This window comes from Pseudochaenichthys georgianus, chromosome 2 (genome assembly GCF_902827115.2).
Source record: "Pseudochaenichthys georgianus chromosome 2, fPseGeo1.2, whole genome shotgun sequence".
Classification (NCBI taxonomy): Eukaryota; Metazoa; Chordata; class Actinopteri; order Perciformes; family Channichthyidae; genus Pseudochaenichthys; species Pseudochaenichthys georgianus.
Genome location: NC_047504.1, coordinates 5,509,722 through 5,537,040, shown reverse-complemented (window position 1 = coordinate 5,537,040; position 27,319 = coordinate 5,509,722). Strand labels below are relative to the sequence as shown.

The 27,319-nt window shown below is 45.6% G+C and overlaps 1 protein-coding gene across 6 annotated transcripts; it reads left to right on the top strand.

Annotated features, from left to right (window-relative positions):
* scn1lab (sodium channel, voltage-gated, type I like, alpha b) lies at window positions 1–27,081 on the top strand. 6 transcript variants are annotated; one of them, XM_034098875.2, is made up of 27 exons: window positions 1–221; window positions 3,479–3,798; window positions 4,500–4,618; window positions 4,927–5,016; window positions 5,557–5,685; window positions 6,705–6,796; window positions 8,169–8,459; window positions 9,101–9,164; window positions 9,792–9,933; window positions 10,228–10,434; window positions 11,290–11,568; window positions 12,025–12,366; window positions 14,333–14,459; window positions 14,558–14,796; window positions 14,881–15,054; window positions 15,218–15,574; window positions 15,649–16,182; window positions 19,072–19,207; window positions 19,665–19,819; window positions 19,939–20,112; window positions 21,297–21,419; window positions 22,052–22,327; window positions 22,493–22,546; window positions 22,631–22,768; window positions 24,022–24,126; window positions 24,210–24,480; window positions 24,740–27,081. In XM_034098875.2, the coding sequence occupies exons 2-27, from the start codon at window positions 3,532–3,534 to the stop codon at window positions 25,933–25,935; spliced, it is 6,081 nt and encodes a 2,026-aa protein (XP_033954766.1). In that variant the 5' UTR covers window positions 1–221; window positions 3,479–3,531; the 3' UTR covers window positions 25,936–27,081. The 6 variants fall into 6 exon arrangements, with proteins under 6 accessions (XP_033954766.1, XP_033954741.1, XP_033954774.1 ...); XM_034098850.1 differs by having other exon boundaries at window positions 19,054–19,207; XM_034098883.2 differs by lacking the exon at window positions 6,705–6,796 and adding an exon at window positions 6,382–6,473.
* The last annotated feature ends 238 nt before the right edge of the window (window positions 27,082–27,319 follow it).

Below are 27,319 nucleotides of genomic sequence, written 5' to 3'. Positions count from 1 at the left end.
GGAAGCGCGGATTGATTTCTCCATGCAAGCAAGGGCGGCTAAAGAAAACAAATCAAAGGAGCGCTTTTTAAATGACAATCCATGAAGCGTCGAACAGGACTTTACAAAAGAAGATTTAGAAGAATATAAATCTGGTATTGACTGACGCTTTAAAAAAGGTTTACTCTTTCGGGTATGGGATCTACCTTCAGGGTCCCCACCTGCTGGGCACCGTAATGGTGGTGAGTATACAGATCTTTGGGCAAGCTTTATTGATGTGACAGCTCCCTTTTGATTGAAATAAAATCGGGTTAAATTCGATTTTTACGCTGAGACAATTCACTTTCTGTAATGTAAGTGTAGTGTAGTGTGTGAATTCAACACCTTTCTTACAATTAATAAGACATTTTAAATCTGTCTGTATTTTTTCTTTGATCTTTTTCGCTTGTTGCGCGCGTGATAGGTCCACCCTACCACAGTATAAGCTACATTTTAAAGGAATTTCCCTGTTAAAATATCGTTTTTATTACGCAGATATTTAGTTTTTCACTAGATTTCCATTTCACTGGTGGGGCATTTCATTTACCTAATATTGCCAGGTTATGTACTGTCCGATAAGATTACATTTACAATCGAACAAAATTAACGAAAATGACCTCCGAGCTTTGATAAACAAAATGGGCTTCAAATATGAGCTAACCCCCGTCGTGTTGTGAGGTAATATCTCTAATTTCCTGTTCATGTCATGCAAGAAGGGCTTGGATTTACAGAGGTTTCATATGTAAACCATGGAGGGAGGTGACAGAAAAAACAAAGGTCTATTTCTATTTTTGGTACCAGTTGCTCTATGGAGAGGACACGCGCAGACGTATTCAGTTATTCATGGTAAACCTCCTGTCAGTGAGCCTAAATACTTATTACATATTTCCCATTGGATAAGATTTAGACTCTAATCAGGGTTTAAATTGTAGGTGTTTTTTTGTTAAAGTATATGAAACATGGAAGTGAGGATAAAAAAAAAACGTATGAAGCAGGAAATAATGAAATTAGTTAAATGAAAGTACTGCTTGGAGCCATTTTAATTACATTTCAAGACCCCATGTGGCCCCCGGACCTCAGTTTGCAACGCTGGTTGATGGTTGTCTGCTGCCGTGCAAGATATTGAACGTCACAGCCTTTTCGGTGACAGCCACCGGTGTGTACGTGTGCTTCTGGCTCTCTTATTTACCCTACTGCTTCTGGGTGTCGTCGTTCTGCTGGTGGCGTATTTTGAAGAGGTGGAGGTGAAGACATGTCGGCTGATTCAACAGGCTCATAGTGGCAATTTCAAAAAGTGTCCTTTTTTTCCACTGAAAACACGCGGATACAGCCCCAACATGGCGACAGCAGCCGCGGCTCGTTTTGAGACCGAGACAATTAAGGTATCGTCTGCCACCCGCCGTATATTTATTTTTTAAATGAGCCTTATTAGCTACTTTGCTACAACTTTCAAGTCGGTCTCTATCTGTAGTCATTAATTGTTTTAAAAAAGAGTAACGTAAAGTGTTTGCTATAGCTTATTACAGGTGCTGGGGGTCTTCAAATTGCTTTAAGGTACAGCTATGGGATAATGTAAATTTTAATATTTCATTTAAAATGTCATAGGTAGGTTTCCATTTTCTATAATGACAATATAAGCCCTTTTGACACCATGCCAGCTAGAATTGCAGTCATTCAGATGCGATGTCACTAACTCAGGTACATTTAGTCAACAGAGAAGGTCTAGTTCAGAAAGCTTCTAGAAACACAGTATATGTCTCTGTTTGTTCACTGAGGCAGCTGCTCTCCTTTAGCACCATGGACAGAACAGCAGTGATTTGCTCAATGGCACTTAAAGGAGTCATTACTGCTCAGGACATGTTGTGACAGGTACCCTAATTAAAATGTCAGGTGTGTCATTTTAAAAGTATATTCTAAAACAATATGCCTATACCTACATTTAAACTGCATTTGGTTGCTATAACAATTAGCACTATGTTAGACTATTTGGTAAAAAAATCCCTGTTTCTGCTCACCAGACAGTTGAGATTTGTTTTAGCGATATTACATAATGGTAATTTTATACAAAATGGGGTAACTTTGGAGGATGCATTCTTAAGTTGTCAGACTCAAATCAAATCAGGAAGTGATGTCTTAATTTCTTTCATATATAGCCAATCAGTGTTGTGTAAAGATTGAGGAAACTTGCTCAAAATAAGCCAGCAGATGAGTATTCCTGTTTTTATTTCTAGTGTCTCGCAACATGCCGAAAAGTAGGGTTAGTAAACAGTAGAAGCAGAAAAGAGTCCATTAACAAGTCCAGCTTGGATTAGCATTAGGGCTAAGAACAGAAATCCAGATTAAACATGTTAGTTAGTGAGCTATAGAGGTGTGTTCCAGACCTTTCTTTGAGTTGCTTGCTACTCAGGCGTCGGCGAAATGCCATAATAGCTTTTTTTGTCCTTTGCTTTAACCCCGATTTTTCAATTGAAAGAAAGAAAAATGTCTTCGGACGGTCTCTGTTCCTCTTATTTCCATTTGGAAAAGGACTAAATGAGACTTCTTATTTTCTGGGCCTGGACAATGAAAAAGACCCACCATTAAACTGACAATGGCTCACTAGGGTTTTTGCGAGGATCGGTTTTTGTGGGCCTTTTTCGATAGTTCCTGCGGGACCATGATGGGCTTCTTGGTGTGAAGCATCGTGGATGGATAACAAGGAAAAATCAATAATACTTTTAACTGCATTTGTTTCAACTGGAAGCTATTAATGAATGTATCTGTAATTTGAGACCATCCATCACTACAATATGCCATTAAAAGGCCAGTACCACTAGGGAAATCCAGAAATAAGTAGGTTCAGACGGGCAATTTGTATGTTCCCTTCAGAGTCTTTTCACATGCTGTTCCTCTGGCTATTTCTGTGTCGCTGTGAATCAGCTGAAGGCATGGCACCAATGTCGTGCCCCATATTTACTGCCTCTGTAAAACCCTCCACCCTACCTGTGACCTCTCACTGCTCTGATTGAAACGCTCTACTCCAGAGATCCACGTGACACGCGCTACAATTATCTCCTCCAGCCTCTCAAATGCATTTCTGCAACTGCTTTATATCCACTCATTTGCTTGGGAAATTAGTCACCCACATTAAGGCATTCCATCAATTGGGTCGCGGTAAACAATTCAGGTCGTAAACCTATTTTTGAGTTACTGTTTGGTGGCTTGAGCTTGTTTGATGCATTTCCACTTTCACCCCACAAAGGGGGAGCAAGCGAAACGTCACATTTTACAACGCGTACAATCAGCCTGTTTTGCTCACCTTAACAAACACTAGAATGATGTGAATATTTTGACTTTACTTTAATTGCCATATGATTCACTATTGGTGGATTGGCAATGTCTATGATGATGACGGCGCCGCACCTACACACAATAATGCATACATGTGTCGTATACATGTTGGCTGATCATTGTGTTGCAGCTCCCTGCCCCAGCTGAGCCCCTCGCTGCCCTCTGAAGGAGCAGGATGACAAGATGGCACAGCTGCTTGTACCGCCCGGACCTGACAGCTTCCGCCCCTTCGTCCCCGAGTCGCTGGCCGCCATCGAGAGGCGCATCGCCGAGGAGCAGGCCCGGAGACCACGGGCGGACCGCCGCGTCGACAGCGATGATGAGAACGGGCCCAAGCCCAACAGCGACTTGGAGGCGGGGAAATCTCTCCCCTTCATCCACGGTGACACCCCTCCCCGCCTGGTGTCCACCCCTCTGGAGGACTTGGACACCTTCTACAGCAATCAGAAGGTCGGTTCCAAGGTTACTATAATACGTCTGTCTTATGAAAGGAAGCGGTGTGACTCAAGCAGTTACTTTTGATATATGATTACAGTCTGTACTTTTCACCGTCTACAATCTAGAAGGTAATTGCCCGATGCTCTCAAGAAACTATTTTAAGGAAGCAGATGTAGCAATTTCCTCCCACATAGGACGAACTTGTGCTGAAGGTAACGGATGAATAACTTAACTTCCTATCCGTCAGTGTAGGCAGATCAGTATTTATCAAAGGGTAAAGTGCAGCTCATCAAGCCTCTGTAAGCATCGTCTACATAATCCATGTGAGACTGAAGTACTCGCATAAAGTACTTGACTATTTTTGACTATACATCCCAGAAGCAATTGTTTTTCTGGTTGTAATTCAGTATAAAGAAAATAGTTCATACATAAATCTGCTCTGCGAGTCAGTTGTGTACTGTCGCTTTAATAGAATTTTGAATCATGAACGGTGCCAACATGTTCTGCCTGAGGTGAACCCCTACAGCTCCATTATATTAACAGCCAGCCTTCCTCTCTGCTCTTATGAATAATCACACCAGGAGATACAAAGTCATGCAGAGGAGTCCTTATTGCATGTCTCCCCTGTAAGCTGCATATTTCCCACATAGAAGATAAGGTAAGCATGGACAGCCTTTGTTTGATTTCAACACATCATCTTCTCTCTCTTTCAGACCTTCATAGTATTGAATCGCGGGAAGACAATCTTCCGTTTCAACGCCACTCCTGCCTTGTACATCCTAAGCCCATTCAACCCTCTGAGGAGGGTAGCCATTAGAGTTTTAGTACACTCATATCCTTTCAGAGTTGGCCACGGACACGGCTTGATTGGGATGAAAGGGTTTGTCTGACAAAAGAGGGATTTAAACGATGAAGAAGACTAAATGTCATGATTGGTTAAGAGTTGTGAGCAGACATCCATCAGGCTTTGCTGCTGCTCAGAAAGACATTTTACATCCTGCATGTTGTTATCCTTATTCTAGCAGTTCTGAATGGGAACATGATAGTCTTGATGTTCAGGATGAAGTGTGTTTTACATGGCAGGCATGAGTACAGTGACTCATGCTCAACAATGCAAATGCTCCTTAACTTTGTCTCTACGATTTTCAGCATCTTGATCATGTTCACCATCCTGACCAACTGTGCTTTCATGACCCTCAGTAACCCCCCAGAATGGGCCAAGAATGTAGAGTAAGTACGCATGTTGTCTCTTTTCACTCGGGATGGAATCACGCCACAAAACATTATCCCTCAAATGTGTTCCTTTCCTGATCATTCTTTCTTCCTCGAACATACATATTACTTGTACTCGTAGGTAGATTGATTGATTTAGCTTCTAGGTTCATAAACATATTCTATTTAATCCAAATAAACAAGATATAGCAATGCTAGCTGAATCATGTCCGAGTGCAAACCAAGGATACAAAAAGACAAGGCTTATGACACATTTGATAAAAGAGGATGCTCTGCAAGCATTTAAGTGTAGTGCAGATACCCTGAAGGAAGCACAGACCCACTGCCTCTCAAAGGAGGTCACTGCAGCACATAGTGGAGGTCATTTAATAATCAAGAATCATATGAACAAATGGATGACTAACGAGATTTGAGGCAGTGATACCAGTAATGTAAAAAGAAGTGCCATGCACACAGGAAGTCTTTCACCAACATTCCTCTCTGTGGGTCCTTCCTCCTCTCTCGCTCACTTCTGGTGTCCCTCACTGTGTTTCACAGGTACACATTCACAGGGATTTACACCTTTGAGTCCCTCATAAAGATCCTGGCCAGGGGCTTCTGTGTGGGGAAGTTCACTTTCCTGCGGGACCCGTGGAACTGGCTGGATTTCAGTGTCATCCTCATGGCGTAAGTATTGTGACAGGCGCAGTTAGCGTCAGCTTAACCTGATGTGGCGTCGATTAAGAGGACACATGCTTTTAAGGCTAATCAGCATAGCAGCCAATATAGTCCCACTGACTGTGAGACGGAGAGGAAGGGACGGAACGATCCGCAGCTCAGTGTGTACATTTTAAAATGATTGCCAAGAGCGTCTATATTGGATGTAAGCCCTGCATATCTTGGCCAACATTGAGCGGTGCAGCAACGACACCGTTTTGTAGGGTGACCCAGAAGTTAGCATCTCAAAGCTCCCTAGAAATAAAGCAATACATTTGGAATATTTCAGAGAAAACATATGTTTATGATACTTCAGCTGGATAATCACCAGATATTCACACCACTTTAGGATTGTAAGAAGTAAAAAGCTAATGTTAGGCTATAAAGCATGGTCACATGACTTCATGCAGCACGGCTAAGCTAACCACGGCCGATGATCAGCGTGATGACGTCTAGTCTCATTTAGGCCCATGTCCGCCCATGTTTGTCCACAGCTAAACAAAATGGACCCTTCAGCATGAATGTGTGATCACAGTATTGGTTTCCTCACTAGTAGCATAATATGCTAAGACTGTATTAACCCTATGATTCCTAATGCTGTTAGAGGATTTCTTCATGTGTGATGGGTTCTGTTGCTGTGTAGTAACTGTGCATTTGATCCTGCAGGTATATAACAGAGTTTGTAAACCTAGGCAATGTTTCAGCTCTGCGCACGTTCAGAGTTTTGCGAGCTTTGAAAACTATCTCAGTAATACCAGGTAAGGCTGCCCGCGCCTGCCTGCAGCACTCCTGCCATGTGTCCTCTGTGCGTGACCGTTTTGCCGTCCCCTCCCCTTTCCCCCCCCCTCCCCTTGACCTTCCTTCTGTCTTGTCACGACATGTGTGCGGGTGCCTGACTTGTGTGTGCGTGGGCATATGTGCGTCCCACACCTTTTCCCCCCAAACCCCCTCTATCCTACTCTCCCCCCCCCCCCCCCCTTCCCTTACAGATATGTCACAGAGTTTGTGGACCTGGGCAATGTCTCAGCACTGCGAACCTTCAGGGTTCTGCGAGCCTTGAAAACTATATCAGTCATCCCAGGTGAGACAGGCCCAAAAGGGTTGATGAAATGCTAACGGCTAACTGGCGTTTCGCTAACATCCAAGCACCACCCCCCCGCCCATCTCACTGTAGCTAAGCCTGATGACGCCCGTCGCCGTCTCTCATGCTGCCTCCGCCCCGAGGCCAGTAAAAGCTGGAATCTGGCTCCAATCTGCGCAGATTGACGTGATTCTGAGCTTTTAGAAACTCCCTTTAAGGCAGAATTATTTTTGGTAGAAATCCATTCTTGCCTTGGGAGACTTACGGGTAGATTTTGTGGTACTTATTTGTTTTTTTTCTTTTATGCATGAGACATTGCAAAAGCAGATTTTCTGGTGGCAAGCACTTGTGTGTGTAGGGTTCCTCCTTACCTTGTTTCCTGTGCATGTCCTGTTCAATGTTGTGTCTCTTTGGAGAAGTGGTGACATGGTGAGTGGTGGTTGGGATAACGCATTGTAAACGCTGACATTACAAACTAACACCAAGGTCATGTTTAAAGCTTCTACATTACATACTGTACATTCAGACCCCCATCCCAAACATGCTGTAGCCTAGCATACGCAGTCTTAGCACATGTTGCTCATTTCCTGCCCTTAAATGCATTTGACTCGTCACGTTGACATTTGAACTGGAAGCACAGTGGGGGAGAAGAGGTGCATCAAAGATGGAGAGTGGTGATTTGGTGAGAAGTGGGTCCTTATTGTCTGGTTTGACATTTTACGTTGCATTGTTGGAGGAGGCGGGGACTCAACATCTTCATTGGAGCCATTGTGCTCATGAGAATAAAGCCTTGGAATCATTTAAGAGAGGGTTGGAAGAAAAAAAAGATTGCACTCGTTTCTGAAAAAGGACGAAGAAACGTATAGCCGGGCCCTGGCCAAACTTATTTCAATATATCTTCCATCACTTCTGACTCTCACTAGTTGACAAACCGTCGCTCATTTGTTTTAGCTGTACAAATCACACGATGGAAAGCTGTGGTTTAATAATGGGTTTACTCGACTGGAGCTTTTGAGATGAGATCAGTCATGTGACCACAATCACCCTCCAACATATTCACCACTTCTCTCCACCCTCCGCACCACAGCGCAGTTGTATAGAATATTCGCCCACATGACTTATTACTGATCACATTCCCAGAGCCAATAGCACTGTGTTGGGCTTGAGAAACGTTCACTCATGGTTTATCATGATTAACCTGCTTCCTGTATGACCGCACACTTCATACAGGAACCTCCACTGCAGGTCACCTTGCTGCTTGCTACTGTGAGCTCTTCTGAGCAACTTCCTTCTCTTTATAGGTTGGCTGTAACAGTCGGTAATCACTCTGCGATGTATCCCTCCCGCCCCCTTCACCCTCTCTCCCGTCCAGGCTTGAAGACCATCGTCGGCGCCCTCATCCAGTCGGTGAAAAAGCTGTCGGACGTCATGATCCTCACCGTGTTCTGCCTCAGCGTCTTCGCGCTCATCGGCCTGCAGCTCTTCATGGGCAACCTGAGGCAGAAGTGTGTGCGCTGGCCGATCGGCAACAACGCCACCAACGGCAGCAACGTCACCGCCGACGACACGTTTTTCAGCCACTCCCTGCTGGATAGCAACGCCACGTTTGGGCAGAACACCACGGAGAACTACTTCAACTGGACAGAGTACATCAGCAATGATAGTAAGCACGCGTGAAAGTGCTGCCGGGGTTAATAGGGGTCAAATGATGGGTCAGGGCGGTGGTCTCCGTTTGATACGCAGTGACGGAAATGGCTGCAAACATGGCCCACGCTTTCTAACGAGGGCTGGTGGGAGAATAGCAAATCGCCACAACGATCAAATCCTTTACTTTCACCCCCCCACTACCCTGCTTCACTCCACCAAAGCCCATGTGTGGCACGGAGAGGGTGAGTCACTGACCGCCGCAGGATATGGGGGAGACGTGCACCAGCTGCATGACAAGCTAACACCAGAGAGTCACGGACAGCTGATAACAAATGCATACATGATATAAAGTGTGTCATGTGTATTGCATCAATGACCCTAAAGTAGTCTGATACTGTGACACACATGGTAGATCAGGTCATGTGGTTATTAACACACACACACACACACACACACACAAAAAGGATGACTAATGCGCTGGGTGTTGAAACACACATTTCACCACCGTCCTCTATGCCTGCCAGCAGATATACAATATGAACACACACACACACACACACACACACACACACACAGTGGAGGGTTGTCTTTGTGTTCCCTCATATCTCCTGACTGACCGCCCCTTTCCTCCCCTTTCCCCCCCCCCCCTCTCTTTAGCCAACTACTATTTCCTCCCTGGCCGAAGGGATGCTCTGATCTGTGGGAACGGCAGCGGCGCTGGGTAAGGCTTGACATATTTTATTTATACGGCCAATTAGATGCACCGCAATTAGTGTCGACTCTCGCCACCGCGCTGAGGCATTACGGGAAGCTAAACTGCCGGTCAACTATGGGTGCTTCTCATCTGCGTTTTGGCAACTTTTTAAACTCCTTTTATGCTTCTGTTACTAAGGAAAGCTTGTTGATTTCACTTGATATTTGCTAAAGAGTCACTCCAAAAGGCAAAGAGGATAGTGTGCCGTTCTGACTCAAGGCCAGTCAAACCTTCTGCAAGCATCCAACTATAGATCATACTATGATCCCACTTATTAACAGCCATTGCTCTCAATAATATCATGCAAGCTAGCTCAGTTCCTCAGAAGCTTTTTAACCACGTTTTAGGAAGGGTTGTATCCGCTGATGCTAATTGCTTCTGAAGAAGATGAATGTTCCAGCATTTAATTTGATCAATTATCTCAGTGTTTTTCTCCAAGGAGTCACGTCTGACCCAACAGGAAGTTTCATAAAAGTGCTCTTCATACAGAAAACCCTTTAGGAATGATGTTTGTTCCACTGATAATTAGATTTGCGATACTACACATGGCACCACTAATGCTACGTGTTGTTGCTAACGCCTGTGTCCTGACAGGCTCTGTCCAGAGGGCTTTATATGTATGAAAGCCGGCCGCAACCCCGACTACGACTACACCAGCTTCGACTCCTTCAGCTGGGCCTTCCTGTCCCTGTTCAGACTCATGACCCAGGACTTCTGGGAAAACCTGTATCAGCAGGTTAGCTCATCTCTCCATTAGGGAGTACATAACGTGCTTGTCCCTTGGGTATTTCTTTTTACTGCATTTACTATCTATATTCAAATAATAAAAGACTTGGCTTTAAAGATCTGAGCAAACATACCCTGTTTGTTCAGGTGTGTCATTCTGCTGTTATTGAAGAGGCCTGTTCTGTAAGGCTTCGTTTGTTTTGAACTGCAGCAGCACAATGCAGCAACTTGACATTTGGAAATATTGCTTTTCAAATACCCTTTGTTTTGAATACATTCTGTCTGTCTGCCTTGGGTCTATCAGACTTTGCGCGCGGCAGGAAAGCCCTACATGATCTTCTTCGTGCTGGTGATCTTCCTGGGCTCCTTCTACCTGGTGAACCTGATCCTGGCCGTGGTGGCCATGGCGTACGACGAGCAGAACCAGGCCACCATTGAGGAGGCGCAGCAGAAGGAGGAGGAGTTCCAGGCCATGCTGGAGCAGCTGAAGAGACAGCAAGAGGAGGCTCAGGCAGGACATCTATCTTTGTCTATTTAAATCCGAACATTTGAACATTTTTGTTTGTCCATTCAGAAAACAATGATTTTAGGGACTTTTCCCATGTGTTTTATAACATACATGAGTCATTGGTAGAATCTCTTTTTATGTGGATGTAGCGGCTCTATTGAGGTGTGGTGCCAGCTGACAAAAGCAGCGTTGCCCCTGGAGACCGAGGGATTCACTGTCATTGAAGGAGTGACACCCCTCTGCTGCTCCCTCAGGGGTTAGCAGTCCTTGCTCGACCTACAGAAACAATAATTAGCAGCTGAGTGCAAGAGAAATGCAGGATAATGGAAATTAAAATAAACAGTTGTGACGACAAAGCCAGATCGTTATTTTTAATCCTCATTCATAAATAAATGCATCGATAAACACTTGAATTAGCTTAGGTATTCGGCCGGTGGTAAAAAGGTACTACTTCTGCCAGTTCATATGGTGGTAGTAGTAGTATGTCATCAAATAGCAAGACCGGCCCTGATCAGTGACAGTTAAGCAGATGTAAAACATGTTGTACCAATATCCACATGTATGCAGTGTTGCTTCCATAAACATCTTCTTTAAAAATCAATTGAAATGAATGCATTTAGATGTTAAGCCTAGCCTAACCTAGCATCCACACTTCCTGTATTATTTTCATAAATGCAGGAATTCAGAAATGTTTTGGTTTGCATAAAAAGTATTGAGGCGTCCATTTTTAGATCCTGGCTCTATTTGCTGGCGCGACTCTCAGCTTCCAGGCTCTCTCCTCAGCTCTGTTCGCGAGAGCCTCTGAGACATGCACTGGATCGCCATGACAACTGTGTTTGTGCTCTGATTGGCTCGCAGGTTGCCGCGGCAGCAGCCACGGAGAGCGGAGAGTACAGCGAGAGGGGGGCCCGGGCCTCCGAGTCCTCCTCGGGGATGTCAAAGCTCAGCTCGAAGAGCGCCAAGGAGCGACGCAACAGGCGGAAGAAGAGGAAGCAGAGGGAAGAGGAGGAGGAGAGGGGGGGCCGCGACAAGTTCCACAAGTCTGAGTCCGAGGACAGCATCAAGAGAACCAGCTTCCGCTTCTCCATCGACGCCAACAGACTCTCTTATGAGAAGAGATGCTCCTCGCCCAACCAGGTAAACACCTCCCCTGGTGTCTCATTATAAGAGTGGTTTAAAGCTCAGAGACACTTCAAAATAACTGACCTACAAGGAAGAAAATACAAAAACTAAAAAGTATTGTGAATTAAAAAAATACTTAAGCAATTCAGGAAGTGATTTGTTTTTTTCTGAGAGCTAGACAAGAAGATGGATACCACACATCTGTATATTATGAAGCTGGAGCCTAGCTTAATGCATAATGACTAGAAGCAGGCAGAACACCTAGCTAAGCTAACATTTTCACCAACAATAAAATACATAGTGTGTTGCCATCATTATTTTCCCTGTTGTCCTTTTTTACTTTGTTTTTTTCTCACTCCCTCCTTCCTTGCCTATCTACATACCTGTTAGGCCCACCTAGGACCAAGTCACTCTCCTCTCTCCTAACCACTCGTCATTCAAACCCCTTATTCCCTTCCCTCTCTCCCCCAGTCTCTCCTCAGTATCCGAGAATCCCTCTTCTCCCCTCGGAGGAACAGCCGCGCCAGCCTGTTCAGCTTCCGGGGCCGGGCACGCGACATGGGCTCCGAGAACGAATTCGCCGACGACGAACACAGCACCTTCGAGGAGAGCGACAGCCGCCGGGGGTCGCTGTTCTTGCCGCGGCGTCTGGAGCGCCGCTGCAGCGCTGTGAGCCAGACCAGCCTCGGGGCGCCGCGCTTCATGCTGCCCGCCAACGGGAAGATGCACTGCGCCGTGGACTGCAACGGAGTCGTGTCTCTGGTCGGAGGAACTTCTGTCACGACCTCGCCTGTAGGTGTCCTGCTGCCCGAGGTGACTGTTTGTTCCATGCTTTAATCTGCATTCAAGTTGATTCCACTTAGTTCCTTTGTAAACCACAGCACTGAGACTGCTCTTGTAAAGGTCTTTAACGACATCCACTTAAACACAGACAGTGGCAGAACTTCAGTGTTAGTATTATTAGATCTCAGTGCTGCGTTTGACACTGTTGACCACAACATATTACTAGACCGACTGGAAAACTGGGTGGGACTTTCGGAAACAGTTCTAAATTGGTTTGAATCCTACTTAAAGGACAGAAAAAACTTTATTTCTATAGGTACATACACATCTGAGTTGACAAATATGACATGTGGGGTTCCTCAAGGCTCCATCTTGGGGCCTCTTCTCTTTAACATCTACATGCTACCACTGGCTCAGATAATGAAAAACAACAAAATAAGTTACCATAGCTATGCAGATGACACACAAATTTACGTAACAATTTCACCAGGAGACTATGCTCCAATTCAAACACTGAGTAAGTGCATTAAACAAATCAATGACTGGATGTGTCAGAACTTTCTCCAATTAAACAAAGATAAAACTGAGGTAATGGTTTTTGGAGCAAAGTTGGAACGTATAAAAGTGAGCGCTGAGCTTCTGTCTGCAATGTTCAAACCAACAGATAAAGCCAGAAATCTAGGTGTAGTCATGGACTCTGACCTGAGTTTCAACAGTCACATTAAAACAGTTACTAAATCAGCCTACTATCACCTAAAGAATATATCTAGGATTAAAAGATGTCACAGCAGGATTTGGAAAAACTTGTCCATGCCTTTATCTTCAGTAGACTCGACTACTGCAATGGTGTCTTCACAGGTCTCACTAAAAAATCTATTAGAAAGCTGCAGCTGATTCAGAACGCCGCTGCTCGAGTCCTCGCTAACACTAAGAAAGTGGATCACATCACTCCTGTTCTGAAGTCTTTACACTGGCTTCCTGTGTGTCAAAGAATAGATTTCAAAATATTGCTGCTGGTTTATAAAGCACTGAATGGTTTAGGCCCAAAATACATTTCTGACCTCCTGCTAAACTATGAACCATCCAGATCTCTCAGGACTTCAGGGACTGGTCAGCTTTCTGTCCCCAGAGTCAGAACTAAACATGGTAAAGCAGCGTTCAGTTATTATGCTCCAAATATCTGGAACAAACTCCCAGAAACCTGCAGGTCCGCTGCAACTCTGACTACTTTTAAATCCAGGCTGAAGACTTTTCTTTTTGTCGCTGCTTTTAATTGAACTATTCATATCTTAAACTGCACTGTAACTTTTATCCATGTACTTTTTCTTGTAATGTTTAATTGAACTATTCATATTTTAGACTGCACTGTAACTTTTATCCATGTATTTTTCCTTAATGTTTATTTTATTAGCTTTTCTTTTTTAATGCTTAATGTCTTTCATTTTTTTTTGTAAAGCACTTTGAATTGCCTTGCGTTGAAAAGTGCTATATAAATAAACTTGCCTTGCCTTATACCCATCCCATTGATCTTATTAGAATTTGCTCTCCACATGATACTTTATTCTTTTCAAATCAAACCGTAAAACTAATGACATTCTCCTCAGCTTAGGAAAAGACTCTTTGCTCTCCGATGCAGAGGGTTAGGTTTATAACAGGCTTTGAATAAACACATTTGACATGTGGTATCCGTCTCTTCATTGGACTAACTGACCATTAAAACATTTAGCATTTTCATCCGACTCGTCCGCACAGGTGTTTTCAAATGTTCTGGCTGATTAGAATAAAATGATAAAGGTGACACATCTCCCCACCTACAATACTGATCATAGGGTCCGACACCTGTCAATCAAGAACAGTCTGTACAGTCTGTACAATCAGACCAGGTCTAATCATGCAACAAGTGAAAACACCTGTGTAGTTAAAGCATGTGTGTGTAGGGCTTTAATTATACATGATATGTTTGAACACCGTAGACCGTCTTGCTTTTCTTTCCCAGGGCACAACTACAGATGCAGAGCTGAAGAAACGACGCTTCCGCCATCCATCCATGGATTATTTAGACGAACCAGTGGCAAGGCAGAGAGCCATGAGCGTGGCCAGTATCCTCACCAACACCATGGAAGGTTTGTGGCTTCAGTCTCATTTCATTCGTATTTTCCTTTCTTCCTTTTGTATAACTGCATTTAGTTAAAACGACACATTTTCATTTGTCCTTTTCCAGAGCTCGAAGAGTCGAGACAGAAATGCCCGCCCTGCTGGTATAGATTCTCCAACACCTGTCTGATCTGGGATTGTTACCCAGCATGGCTGAAAATAAAAGACGTGGTCTGCACGGTGGTCATGGACCCGTTTGTGGATCTGGCCATCACAATTTGCATCGTCCTCAACACCCTTTTCATGGCCATGGAGCATTACCCCATGACGAAAGAATTCAACAGCGTGCTCTCAGTTGGAAACCTGGTAAGTAGTGTGTGCTTTCAAACTGAGGGAACATATCTCTCATGCTGCAGACTAAAACTCAACATGTTGCCCCTTTGTCATCAGGTGTTCACCGGCATCTTCACAGCAGAGATGTGCTTCAAGATCATCGCCCTGGATCCCTACTACTACTTCCAGGAGGGCTGGAACATCTTTGATGGGATCATCGTGAGTCTGAGTCTGATGGAGCTCGGCTTGGCCAACGTGGAAGGCCTGTCTGTGCTCAGGTCCTTCAGATTGGTAAGAGCCCTGGCGGAGGGATATCTTATTTCAAAAGCTGTATTAGATGATTCACAAGATACCTCTTTTAAAAAAAAAAACTATTTCCCCCAACAATTGAGTTTAAATCATGTCGAGACATTTCAGAAACTCAGACAGTGCTTTTCATTTTCTCTTTGACCAGCTGAGGGTCTTCAAACTGGCCAAGTCGTGGCCCACTTTGAACATGCTGATCAAGATCATCGGGAACTCGGTGGGCGCGCTGGGGAACCTGACTCTGGTGCTGGCCATCATCGTCTTCATCTTCGCCGTGGTGGGCATGCAGCTGTTTGGCAAGAGCTACAAGGAGTGCGTGTGCAAGATTTCGGACAGCTGCGAGCTGCCCCGCTGGCACATGCACGACTTCTTTCACTCGTTCCTCATCGTGTTCCGGGTGCTGTGCGGGGAGTGGATCGAGACCATGTGGGACTGCATGGAGGTTGCGGGACAAAGCATGTGCCTGATTGTGTTCCTGATGGTCATGGTCATTGGAAACCTGGTGGTATGGGTTATCTTTCTCTTGATTGGTTATTCAGTTGAATTGATTAGACCCTGCCTAATGTCAATTCTTCTTAGGTGCTAAACCTGTTCCTGGCTCTCCTCCTGAGCTCCTTCAGCGCCGACAACCTGGCAGCGACCGACGACGACAGCGAGATGAACAACCTGCAGATCGCCGTGGGTCGGATCCAGCGGGGCATTGCGTTTGTCAAATCCATGTTGCGCCAGTTCTTTCAGAGCCTCTGCTTCGGCGGTAAGGGCGGTAAGGGCGGTGAGGGCTCCGGCCTGACGGAGCAGAGCAAACCGTTGGACGAGCTGCACAGCAACGGCAAGGACAACTGCATCTCCAACCACACCTCCGTGGAGATCACCAGAGACCCCAGTGTGGTGTACGTGACGGAGGGCAATGGGCGGCCAGGAGGGGGGCTGGTCATTGAGGTTGGTGTGGACACTGCAGGGAAGTACCCGCTGGAGGAATGTGACTACATGTCATTTATTCATAACCCCACCCTGACAGTCACCGTGCCCATCGCTGTGGGCGAGTCGGACTTTGAGAACCCGAACACGGAAGATTTCAGCAGCGACTCGTCGGACGTGGAGGGCAGCAAAGAGGTAAGATCAGAGATGACATGTCTCCATCAGTTTATAGAAATGTCTTGAGTCACAGCCTTTGTAGATGATTAGCTCCTTCATATGCAGAATAGTTAACAGCCAACGCAAGCCATGTATAAATGTCATGATTTGCATAGAGATGGCCTTTACTGGCAATTTTCCAACAGTTTGAAAATAAAATACCTGCTGACTCATTTGCACATGATTCATGCTGCGCTACGAATGTCAGCTCTGAAGCCATGGCAGCAGAAGAAATGACCAATCATGACTCACATTTGTCCTGTAGCAGGCTCAGAGTGTAATGGATTTGTCAGTGTATTTGTGTGTAGTGCTAAACGGTCGACCTGCTAGAGGGACTAAAAACATTACGATTAAATTAATGAGCAATCTGCAAAGCTACATGCACCACAAACATCGCAAGGAAGTGTTACTTTTCTTTTGCGTATTCCAACAGAGCAAATGCCAGGTTTTGTTGTTAAGCGTTGCCTGGCCGACAGAGCATCGGCACTCTGCTCCCTGGTGATGTCAACCTGCCACTGTGGGTGTGGTGCCAAGTCCCTGAGAGTCAAAACAAACCCAGGGGACTATTTCTAGCCTCGGCACCACACGTTCCAGATTTGGACAAACAACACCGAAGTGAACACCCTGTAGCCAGGGGTTGGTGATGTCTGAGCCATTATTTAAAGACATTTAGAAATATCTTTAGCATTTAGAGTTCTGTAAGACGAGTATCTATGAAAGACAACGCCTTAGGGGGATTCTAATGAGTTGCTGTGTGTGTTCCCATTGTGGCTGAGCACACTTGAGGTTGTATGCTGGCTTTTTGGTGTGTGTGTGTGTGACTTACTTTGTTTAACCCCCCGTTTGTTATTGCAGCTGTGTCACAGACGCTCTCAAGGTTTTCAGTGAGAGGACAATTGTAAGAGCACTTTATTGTACCATAGCACTAACCATGAGGACTGCCTATGCCATTTACAGACAAGCAACATTCTCATCCCTTCAATGGATTGCCCATTTTCGTTCTTTGCCTGGTCTGCCCTCCGTCCCCCCCACCCTCTTTGCTTTAAACCTCTCCCTACCCCTCTCCCATACAGCAGCACTTCAATGCTGTCATCGTATTCCCTTTTACCCCTCCGACCCCCCCACCCCTTTCATAATTGATCTCCAAACATCAGGCTGCATCGCAGTAACACACCATTAGGAATGAGCACCACCGTTTGTCCATCGACAGACCACCATCCAACATGATGTTTGCTTTGGTTTCATTGCTTGGTTTGGGGACTTGATTGGCATCCAACACTGTGAGCTTGAGAATGACGGGAGAGAGGAGGGAGAGAAAGAAGGGGGGGGGGGAGAGATGGAATGAATTTTGCTGTAGCTTGACAAAATTCATTGGTCTGGTTCATAGCCCATGCACACACACACACACACACACACACACATGAAATACTTGTACATACTTGTTCTGTGTCGATTATTAGTAGAATGGTAAAGAAATATCTATATAGGGAATTCTTTCCAAGTTTCCAACCACTTAATCAACATGGATTTTTGCAGGGTGGCAAACGGATAACACATGGCGTTTACATTCAGCCAGGCTTATTTGTGATGAATAATATCTTCATTTAAACCTCTATTTAAAATCTGAAATAACATTGGATCCCAACAGAGTGTGCTTCGATGCCTGTGTTATCCACTTTCGATCCACTGCATCCATCTTGTTTATACTAGTATAATAAAAACCAACTCAATCTGCCAAATAGAAGCATGTTGGACTAAGAGTAAAACCCTCATAAGATCCATGCCCAGAAGAGCTAAGGTGGGTCTCTGGCTGTAGCAGAGAAGGAAGAACCAGAAGGACACTCGCCTTCAGAAAACGGGGCACTTGTGAGCAGCATGCTTCCATCATTCCCATGCCGTATTAGCTGGGCAATCAGAGCTGCTGCACTGTCTAGGATGACATGTTCCCGTACAGCACACCACAGCAGATAGATCCGACATGAGGCCAGACAGACAGCACCATGTTTGCCCAAAGAAACAGACAGGAAGCCTCACAAGATCAAAAAGAGACTGAAACACAAAGATAGTGGGGAAGACGGCAGCAACACTTTACATGTGTTGCATATTGCTGAGAAGACTAGCACTCTTAGCCCTGTATGTTTTCTGGGTATGCATGGGTGCTAATACAACATGTTTTATAAAAATGGGAACATTTTAAAACTACGCCAGACCACATGCTGTCTTATAAACAGTGCACAGTGCTGGTGTTTGCTGGTAAGCTAATGTGGATACCGTCGACTTCAACACAAACAGAAGAAGCTTGTACACTGCTTTCAAGGAATGGAAATAACGTGTTTTCATGTCACTCCGGAAAATGTTCAGCAGCGCGGGGTGATTCGAGCTATGAGGGTGGGGGGATAAATATTCATAGAAGCCATTTTTGGATAAAGGGGGATACATTCTAGACTCATCGATTTGGGCTCATTTTTCAGTGGACATGAAAATACTTCAGCACATGTTCTGCTTGGTACTATTTCAGGCTTGGATTGATAATGCACTGGAATACTGCATGCACTTCCTCCAACTGAGGGCACATCAAACGTACCCACAGCGCACTTTTTTATGCTAACCTCCCCATGCCATGTGTTGCCACATAATCTGATCGGATACCGTAAAAACAAAGCCTGGAGGTACATTTGATCGATGCTGCATGTGATGATGATACAATGACTTTGAAGAGCCCAATATGTGAGCCATTACAGTGCCCAGTCTCCACACTAAGGTGGAGTACGTGTCAATGGAGAATCATAATGATAACCAGCTCAGAAGGTTGGCTCCTATAACCAGTGTGGCGTTGTTTCCTAACTTCAGACCCTCGTCTTCTTCCAGAAGATTGACATAGAGCCCCACCCTCCGAGCTCATCGGAGGGGAGCACGGTGGATATCCGGCCCCCTGGAGACGGGGTGGATTCGGTGGAGCTGGAGCCAGAGGAGTCGCTGGAACCAGAGGCGTGCTTCACAGAGGGTGAGGGGGGTGTGAGGGTGGCGGCTAGTGGGAGAGTGTGACGAAGCGAGAAAGGGTAGGCGTTGAAATGCTCCCACAGCACATTTCAAGGCGCAGAGTAAATCGAGGTAACTGTCCATGAGTGACGGGCAGTACGAATGCTCAGCAGGACAGAAAGAAAAGGAGTCTTGGTTTGTAATGCAACCTGACATTTAGTCTGATGCCCCTCCAGAGCCATTCTGAAGCTGCAAGTACCTCTTAAGTCGTGTACGAATGTGGAATACAAAAAGAAAATATGATGATTTTTCTGTAATGCTTTAATAATACTTGAATGGTAGCGGCGCATGCATTGATTAGCATTACTTTAGCAATTATGTAAATATCAAATCGGATTGTTTGTTAGCGGACTGAACAAAAAAAGATGTTTGTTTTGGTTGAATCGTATGCGCCTCTACCCACAATCCCCCGCTGCCTGCAGGCTGTGTGAGGAGGTTCCAGTGCTGCCAGGTCAACGAGGAGGAAGAGCACTTTAAGAGCTGGTGGACACTCAGGAAAACCTGCTTCATCATAGTGGAGCACAACTGGTTTGAGTCCTTCATCATATTCATGATCCTGCTCAGCAGCGGAGCCCTGGTGAGCAGACGTTCTGTGCATCTTCTCCTTCTGTGACTCCACAGAAACAACACACAGTTCTACACACATACAGCACTTCTTCCACGACTGCTCTTTACTATGTGTTCCATTGTGTTCAGGCTTTTGAGGACATTTACATCGAGCAGCGGAGGACCATCAAGACGGTGCTGGAGTACTCAGACAAGGTCTTCACCTACATCTTCATCCTGGAGATGCTGCTGAAGTGGACGGCTTACGGCTTCGTCAAGTATTTCACCAACGCCTGGTGCTGGCTCGACTTCCTCATCGTAGACGTACGTATGATGAGTCCAGTCGAAGACAGCTCACATTTGATTGGTTATTTTTAGTGCTGTCAAAATTATCGCGTTAACGGCGGTAATTAATTTTTTTAATTAATTGCGTTAAAATATTTAACGCATGTGCAGAATGGCCCGCCCCATACGTGCCACCAGTGGCAGCGCCAGGGTATGGCTGGGGTAGGCTACAGCCATACCAAGAAGTGGCTTAGCCCCACCATGAAAAATGATGTTAAAGTAAGCAAAATAAAGTCTGCCAACTCGCGGAGTAAATTGCACAGACAGCAGTTAGTAAGATTGATTTCAGTAGCCACGGTTTGAAAACTTTTGTCACGGAGTGATCGACTTCTCAATAGAACATCTTTGATAACGGCGTGGTGTTGTTGCAGGAAGTCCCGACGGAGAATACTTTTGCTGTAGTTCAGGTAACACATAACTGGTACGCAGCTTATGTGGTAATCTGAAATGCGTACCGTCACTTGTGTCACAAAGCGCATTTGCGTACCGACGTACTTGTGAAGCTTTTCCAGAAGGCGGTTCGATCACCGGACGACAGAGTCGGTCTCCGTGTGCACAGACAGGCTGCTGTTAACGTCGGTCTGTACAACGGAACTGTGCCAAAACTACGCCAACCGGCTGCGGAGGGAGACTCCCCCCATCACTGGAGAACTGCGCTAAAACAGCTGATCACAAAGTTCACACTCTGTGGTCACGAAGTACTCCACTAGCCGCCCCCCCCCCCTTTAAACTGTGATTAATCTGATTAAAAATTGTAATCGTTTGACAGCCCTAGTTCTTTTATTTGAGGAAATATGTGCTTTCTTGCTGCGAGTCCGATGAAGCACTGAGGATTGAGGACTGTAGTCACAGCATCAAATTGTGTCATATCATTGGGGTCAAAAACACGCATGGTCCAGCCTTCACTTGGTAGCTTGATATTTTACGCACATCTAACAGGCGAGAAATATAAAAACTATTATTTTTTAGCGATGACCATACTGATATAAATAGCACATGCTGCTTAACTCGTTGTTCATTGCTGTCACATTATTTAAGACTCTAAATTCTTTATAATCTCTTAGCTAATCATTAATGCATAACCCTCCATCATGTTCCAACAGAGGGACCTTTCTCATGTCTCACCTCTCACCCTGCCTGTCTCTGACGCTCTCGTCTCTCAGGTGTCCCTGGTCAGCCTCGTGGCCAACTTTATGGGCTACTCGGAGATCACCGCCATCAAATCTCTGAGGACACTGCGAGCCCTGCGGCCCCTCAGGGCCCTGTCTCGGTTTGAGGGCATGAGGGTAAGGACATCTGGGAATAACGCTTTTAATATTCTTATTGTTGAAGCAGAAGCCAACAGGCAAAATGATTGTACAGTATAAATATATTTGATTTATATCATGTGGTTGTACTGCATGTGTATTATAACTTGTGTTTAGTTATCTTTTCCTTGCAGTTCCACACTGTTCTGCATGACTCTGCACATTGTGTCAATGGATTCTCTTTGTTAGCGGCTCTCAGGCTTTGTTTCTCTGACGTTGCTCGCGTGCTGCCTTTGACCTGTAATTCTTTTCTTTGTTGTGTGTCTTTTTTCATTTACAGTCAAACAAAATGTTGTGACTTCATCCCGCCTCTCTAAGGTTTTTTTCTGTTATGCTTTTATACCTTTCAAATGTTCACTTTTCTCACCTATCCATCTTCCTCATGTTGTAAATATATAAAATGAGTAGGTATTAAAAACAGCTTTGAAAAATGTTGGAATGTTTAAATCAGTATTTGCTTACGTTCAGAACACTAATCTATTCAGGTGTGCACGTGTCTTCTTTAAGCGCAGCTAAGTGATTCCATGATTGTAATAGCCACTTATCTCAAATCAAACGGCCTCTGTGTTTAGGCGAGCCGTTTCCTGAGTGTGTGCTTGGCCCCTCCCCAGGTGGTGGTGAACGCGCTGCTGGGGGCCATCCCCTCCATCATGAACGTGCTGCTGGTGTGCCTCATCTTCTGGCTCATCTTCAGCATCATGGGCGTCAACCTGTTCGCAGGGAAGTACTACTACTGCGTCAACACCACCAACGACGAGATCTTCCCCATCGACGTGGTCAACAACAAGAGCGAGTGCCTGAACCTGGTGAACGACAGCGCCCGCTGGAGGAACGTCAAGATCAACTTTGACAACGTGGGGGCCGGTTACCTGGCTCTGCTGCAAGTGGTGAGTTCAGGGACACAGGGGGCCGTATGAGGCCAACATGTCAAAGTAAGCATTTTCTAGTTTTGCTTTGATTGACAGTCTGATCTGATAAATGTATGTCTGGACCAATCTTATAAAAAAAAATACCCCCATCAGGCACACTGACTATTTAACATGTGCTCTTAGGCCACATTTAAGGGTTGGATGGACATCATGTACGCAGCGGTGGACTCTCGGAATGTAAGTGTTAACAGATGGATGTATAAGTGGAGGGGCTGATGTAAGCCAATAGCATTCCAATGTGTTCTATCTGTCCTGTTCTAGTTGGAGGACCAGCCTGAATATGAAGTGAACCTCTACATGTACCTCTACTTTGTCATCTTCATCATCTTCGGCTCCTTCTTCACCCTCAACCTGTTCATTGGTGTCATCATCGACAACTTCAACCAGCAGAAGAAAAAGATAAGTGGCTTTTAGTGACATAATCCATCAGAACATGTCCGATTGGACCCCAACATGTTCTGGAGACATCTAAAACGAGTTGTGTATGCTGGTGAAACGGCTGAGGGAACACTTTGGGGGAAAAAACATGGCATTTAAGGCGTTTATAAATGTTATGTTTTTGAAGTTGAGATAAAACCCAGGTAGCAGCACCCTGCTAGCTGAAACGACCGTTGCTAGCTAGCCAACAGTGGCGATAATCACTTACGGTGAGCACAGAACGGTCCAAGTTCACGGACCGCGTGTTCACAGAGCACGACGTGTAAACCGTACAGTCTGTCAATGTGCCCTCCATACAACCTAGCACCAACGAGAAGGGTTGGCAACACCCAGGAGAGGGTGTGAGTGAGGGGAGGGTGTTTGCCTCCGTGCCTGCAGCTCTGACTGAGACACTCGATCCCCATCACAACCCCGCACACACACACACACACACACACACACACACACACACACACACACACACACACACACACACACACACACACACGTTCAGCGCTGACACCAGTCCTCCCTCCAGACACGTGCCTCATGTATCATATCAGGAGAGGGTTCATCGCTTGATTAATGACCGTGTACGGACTCGCTCGTCTCACTGTGTGCTTTAGATAGCATATCTGTCAGTTTAAATACAGGGGGAAAGTCTTCTAATCCAGTCCACTTGTACTCAAGGGTGACAGGATGCAAATGTAATGGTGGAGGTTCCACGTCCCTCTGACCTCAAAGGCCATGTTCTACAATGCAAACAGGAGTTCTTATTCATTCTCATAAAAGCTGTGTGCATGTGCGGCACGGTCCTCCTGCAGGTGTCTCTGTTGATTACTGATCACATGGAGGCTTCATGCTGACATGCAGCAGCAGCAGTCAGTGATTGCAAATCAAGTTACCCAAAGCATTTAATAATGAGAGGATGCGTTGGCTGTTTTGATTTATGGAGTGGCCGCTCCCCCTGGAACATTGTGGCAGATCACCTGACGGAGGTTCAGAGCAGCACCTGTTGTCCCTTACACACTGATTGGCCCTCATGGTGACGCAGGACACCAACAACAAACAGTGGAGGCCTTTAAAGTCATTATACATGGTTTCACAAATGCAATATGTGCCATTATTAAATTGACATTTAAGAAGTGACTTGTTACGAGGGATAACATTTTTCGACCACACACAAAATGAGTCTTCCATGTGGTTATAACCATGTCTTGTTGTGCTCCCTTTACTTTGGAGGTCAGGACATCTTCATGACAGAAGAGCAGAAGAAGTACTACAACGCCATGAAGAAGCTGGGCTCCAAGAAGCCACAGAAACCCATCCCCCGGCCTGCAGTAAGTGTTCACCCTGTCCTTCATCTCGAACAGACTCGGGGAGGAAGGGTCACATGACTCCTGCTGTCCTCCTCTGCCCTCAGAACGAGTTCCAAGGCTGCGTGTTCGACTTCATCACAAAGCAGGCCTTCGACATCGTCATCATGATCCTCATCTGCCTCAACATGGTGACCATGATGGTGGAGACGGACGACCAGACGAAGGAAACTGCCTTAATGCTCTACCGGATCAACCTGGTCTTCATCACGCTCTTCACCGGCGAGTGTGTGCTCAAGATGATCTCCCTGCGCCACTACTACTTCACCATCGGGTGGAATATATTCGACTTTGTGGTGGTGATCCTGTCCATTGTAGGTAAGGAGGGAGATTTTAATTGGATAGATTAGATGTGTTTAGGTCCAGAGTCAATTATACGTCCAGTGAGTACCCGCAGAAAGGTTTGCAATGTGTTGCTCTAATGTACAAATTGAACTGAGGACGTGCAACCCATCTCCTGTCTATAGAGAAAAGCCTCGGACGACCCCAGCACAATCCAAACCTCCCTTAAAGGGGCGAAAGCTTTTTACTGTCTTATAAGTAAAATGGCCTGCTGACGTTTTTTCTGCTTTTGCAGGTATGTTTTTATCCGAAGTCATCGAGAAGTACTTTGTGTCCCCGACGCTGTTCCGAGTGATCCGTCTGGCCAGGATAGGTCGCATCCTGCGCCTGATCAAAGGTGCCAAAGGCATCCGGACCCTTCTCTTCGCGTTGATGATGTCCCTCCCCGCCTTGTTCAACATCGGACTCCTACTCTTCCTGGTCATGTTCATCTACGCCATCTTTGGCATGTCCAACTTCGCCTACGTGAAGCGAGAGGCGGGGATCGACGACATGTTCAACTTCGAGACGTTCGGGAACAGCATGATCTGTCTGTTTCAGATCACCACGTCGGCGGGGTGGGACCGGCTGATGGCCCCCATCCTGAACAAGAGGGAGCCCGACTGTGACAGCCAGATGGAGCACCCGGGCAACAACTACAAAGGTAACTGCGGCAACCCGTCGGTGGCCATCTTCTTCTTCGTCAGCTACATCATCATCTGCTTCCTCATCGTGGTCAACATGTACATCGCCGTCATCCTGGAGAACTTCAGCGTGGCCACGGAGGAGAGCGCCGAGCCGCTGAGCGAGGACGACTTTGAGATGTTCTACGAGGTGTGGGAGCGCTTCGACCCCGGCGCCACTCAGTTCATGGAGTACAGCAAGCTGTCTGACTTTGCTGACGCCCTGGACCCGCCGCTGCGCATGCCCAAACCCAACATGCTCCAGCTGATCTCCATGGACCTACCCATGGTGAGCGGCGAGCGCATCCACTGCCTGGACATCCTGTTCGCCTTCACCAAGCGCGTGCTGGGCGAGAGCGGCGAGATGGACGTGCTGCGCGGGCAGATGGAGGAGCGCTTCATGGCCTCCAACCCCTCCAAGGTGTCCTACGAGCCCATCACCACCACGCTGCGCCGCAAACAGGAGGACATCGCGGCGCTCATCATCCAGAGAGCCTTCCGCCGCTTCCTGTTCTGCAGCACCATGAAGAAGGCCTCCGCCCTCTACAAGGAGCAGCTGAAGGAGGGCATGCGGGACCCCGACAAGGACGTCATGGTCATCTGCAAGTTCAGCGAGATGTCCACCTCGGAGAAAACGGACATGACGCCCTCCACGGCCTCCCCGCCCTCCTACAACAGCGTGACCAAGTCGGACAAGGACAAATACGAGAAGGAAAACAAAGGGAAGGACCGGAAAAAATTAAAGTTTATGAATAGGAACAAAAAATAACAATGCATCAGAGACATTTGTTTACAGCTTCTAAAGTGGGACATAGTGTGTGTCTTAGAAGGAGGCCTGACATGGGAGTGTTGTATGTGAACACAAAGTGAAAAAAGCCTCTGTGCAAAATGCTTGTGAGTTTCCTATAGGGTGTTGTTACTATCTGACACACTTGAGTGTACTGTTAAGTTGTCTGTAGCTAGTGCCGCTGCTACTACTATAAATCCAGTGTCTTGAATTTAACGATGGCTGTATCACTTAATACGTACTCTGCATTCTTTTTATTTTTGATGAGAAAGAATGTTTTCTACTTTTTAGTTTCACTGTGAGCATACGTCTGCTTTCACTGTTGTAAACTCACCACTGGCAGACAATGGGACACAAAGCTGAAGTGCAACGGATCAATTGTACTCCCAGGTGTGCCATCAGTGATGTCTGTATCGTGCTTCTTTCTGGACTCACGTCTCCCATAGCAACACAGAGAAGCTGAATGTATGCAAGGAATAGGACGCGTTAAAGAGCTAGTTTGGCATTTTTGGAAATGATCGCAAATTTCCCAAAACATCAGAACTATGCCTTTAAAGTGACACTTGTATTTGTTTCCCCCAGAGCTCCTGTAAAGGAAAAAACCCTGAACTAATGAAATATACTTTAAGAAAATGTCAAGCTAGAACATGACAATATATCACATTTATAATATCACAGATGTTTGTATGGCATCCATGTTGTTTAAACCGAGAGGCGAGTGGTTCGATGTAGTGCTTTGGTTTGTATAGTATAGCGATCTCGGACCACAGTATGCATCACACTTACATTTGATGTAAGAGCACTTTTTATCCCCACATTTATGTAAGTCATACATGTGTGTTTTGTAAGAGCGGGAGAATGTAGTCTCTTCATGTGAGCGCGCGTGTGTGCGCTTGTTCCACCGATTATAAATAACATTTTTACTGTAGATATGAGTGCATTTTCCTTTCTGCACTGCAACACATGATGTAAGGTCCCATACGTGTAGATAAACCATGAAGCAATCAGTAGCCATCTCTCATTGCGCTTGTAGTGTGTTAGTGAACTGCATGCAGGAAGTGACTACTGTCCGCTCATATGGTGATATCATTTCAAAGCCAAAAGAATAAAGGACATATTTTTTCTTAACGCTTGTTTCTTTTCTGTTTTCTTCCTGGCCTTTTACTTTTTTCTGTGAAACTATAAAAATCTAACCAAGTAAATAAAATTCATCTATAAGTTTCTGTACTGTATAAAATAACAGTTTTAAGCATACACAAGGGGATGCAATGTATACAGTCTCATGATGTGCGTTGATGTAACACGTACAGACGGGTGTGAACATGTAAATGTCATGTGTCCATGGTAAGGCAAGACACTCCATATA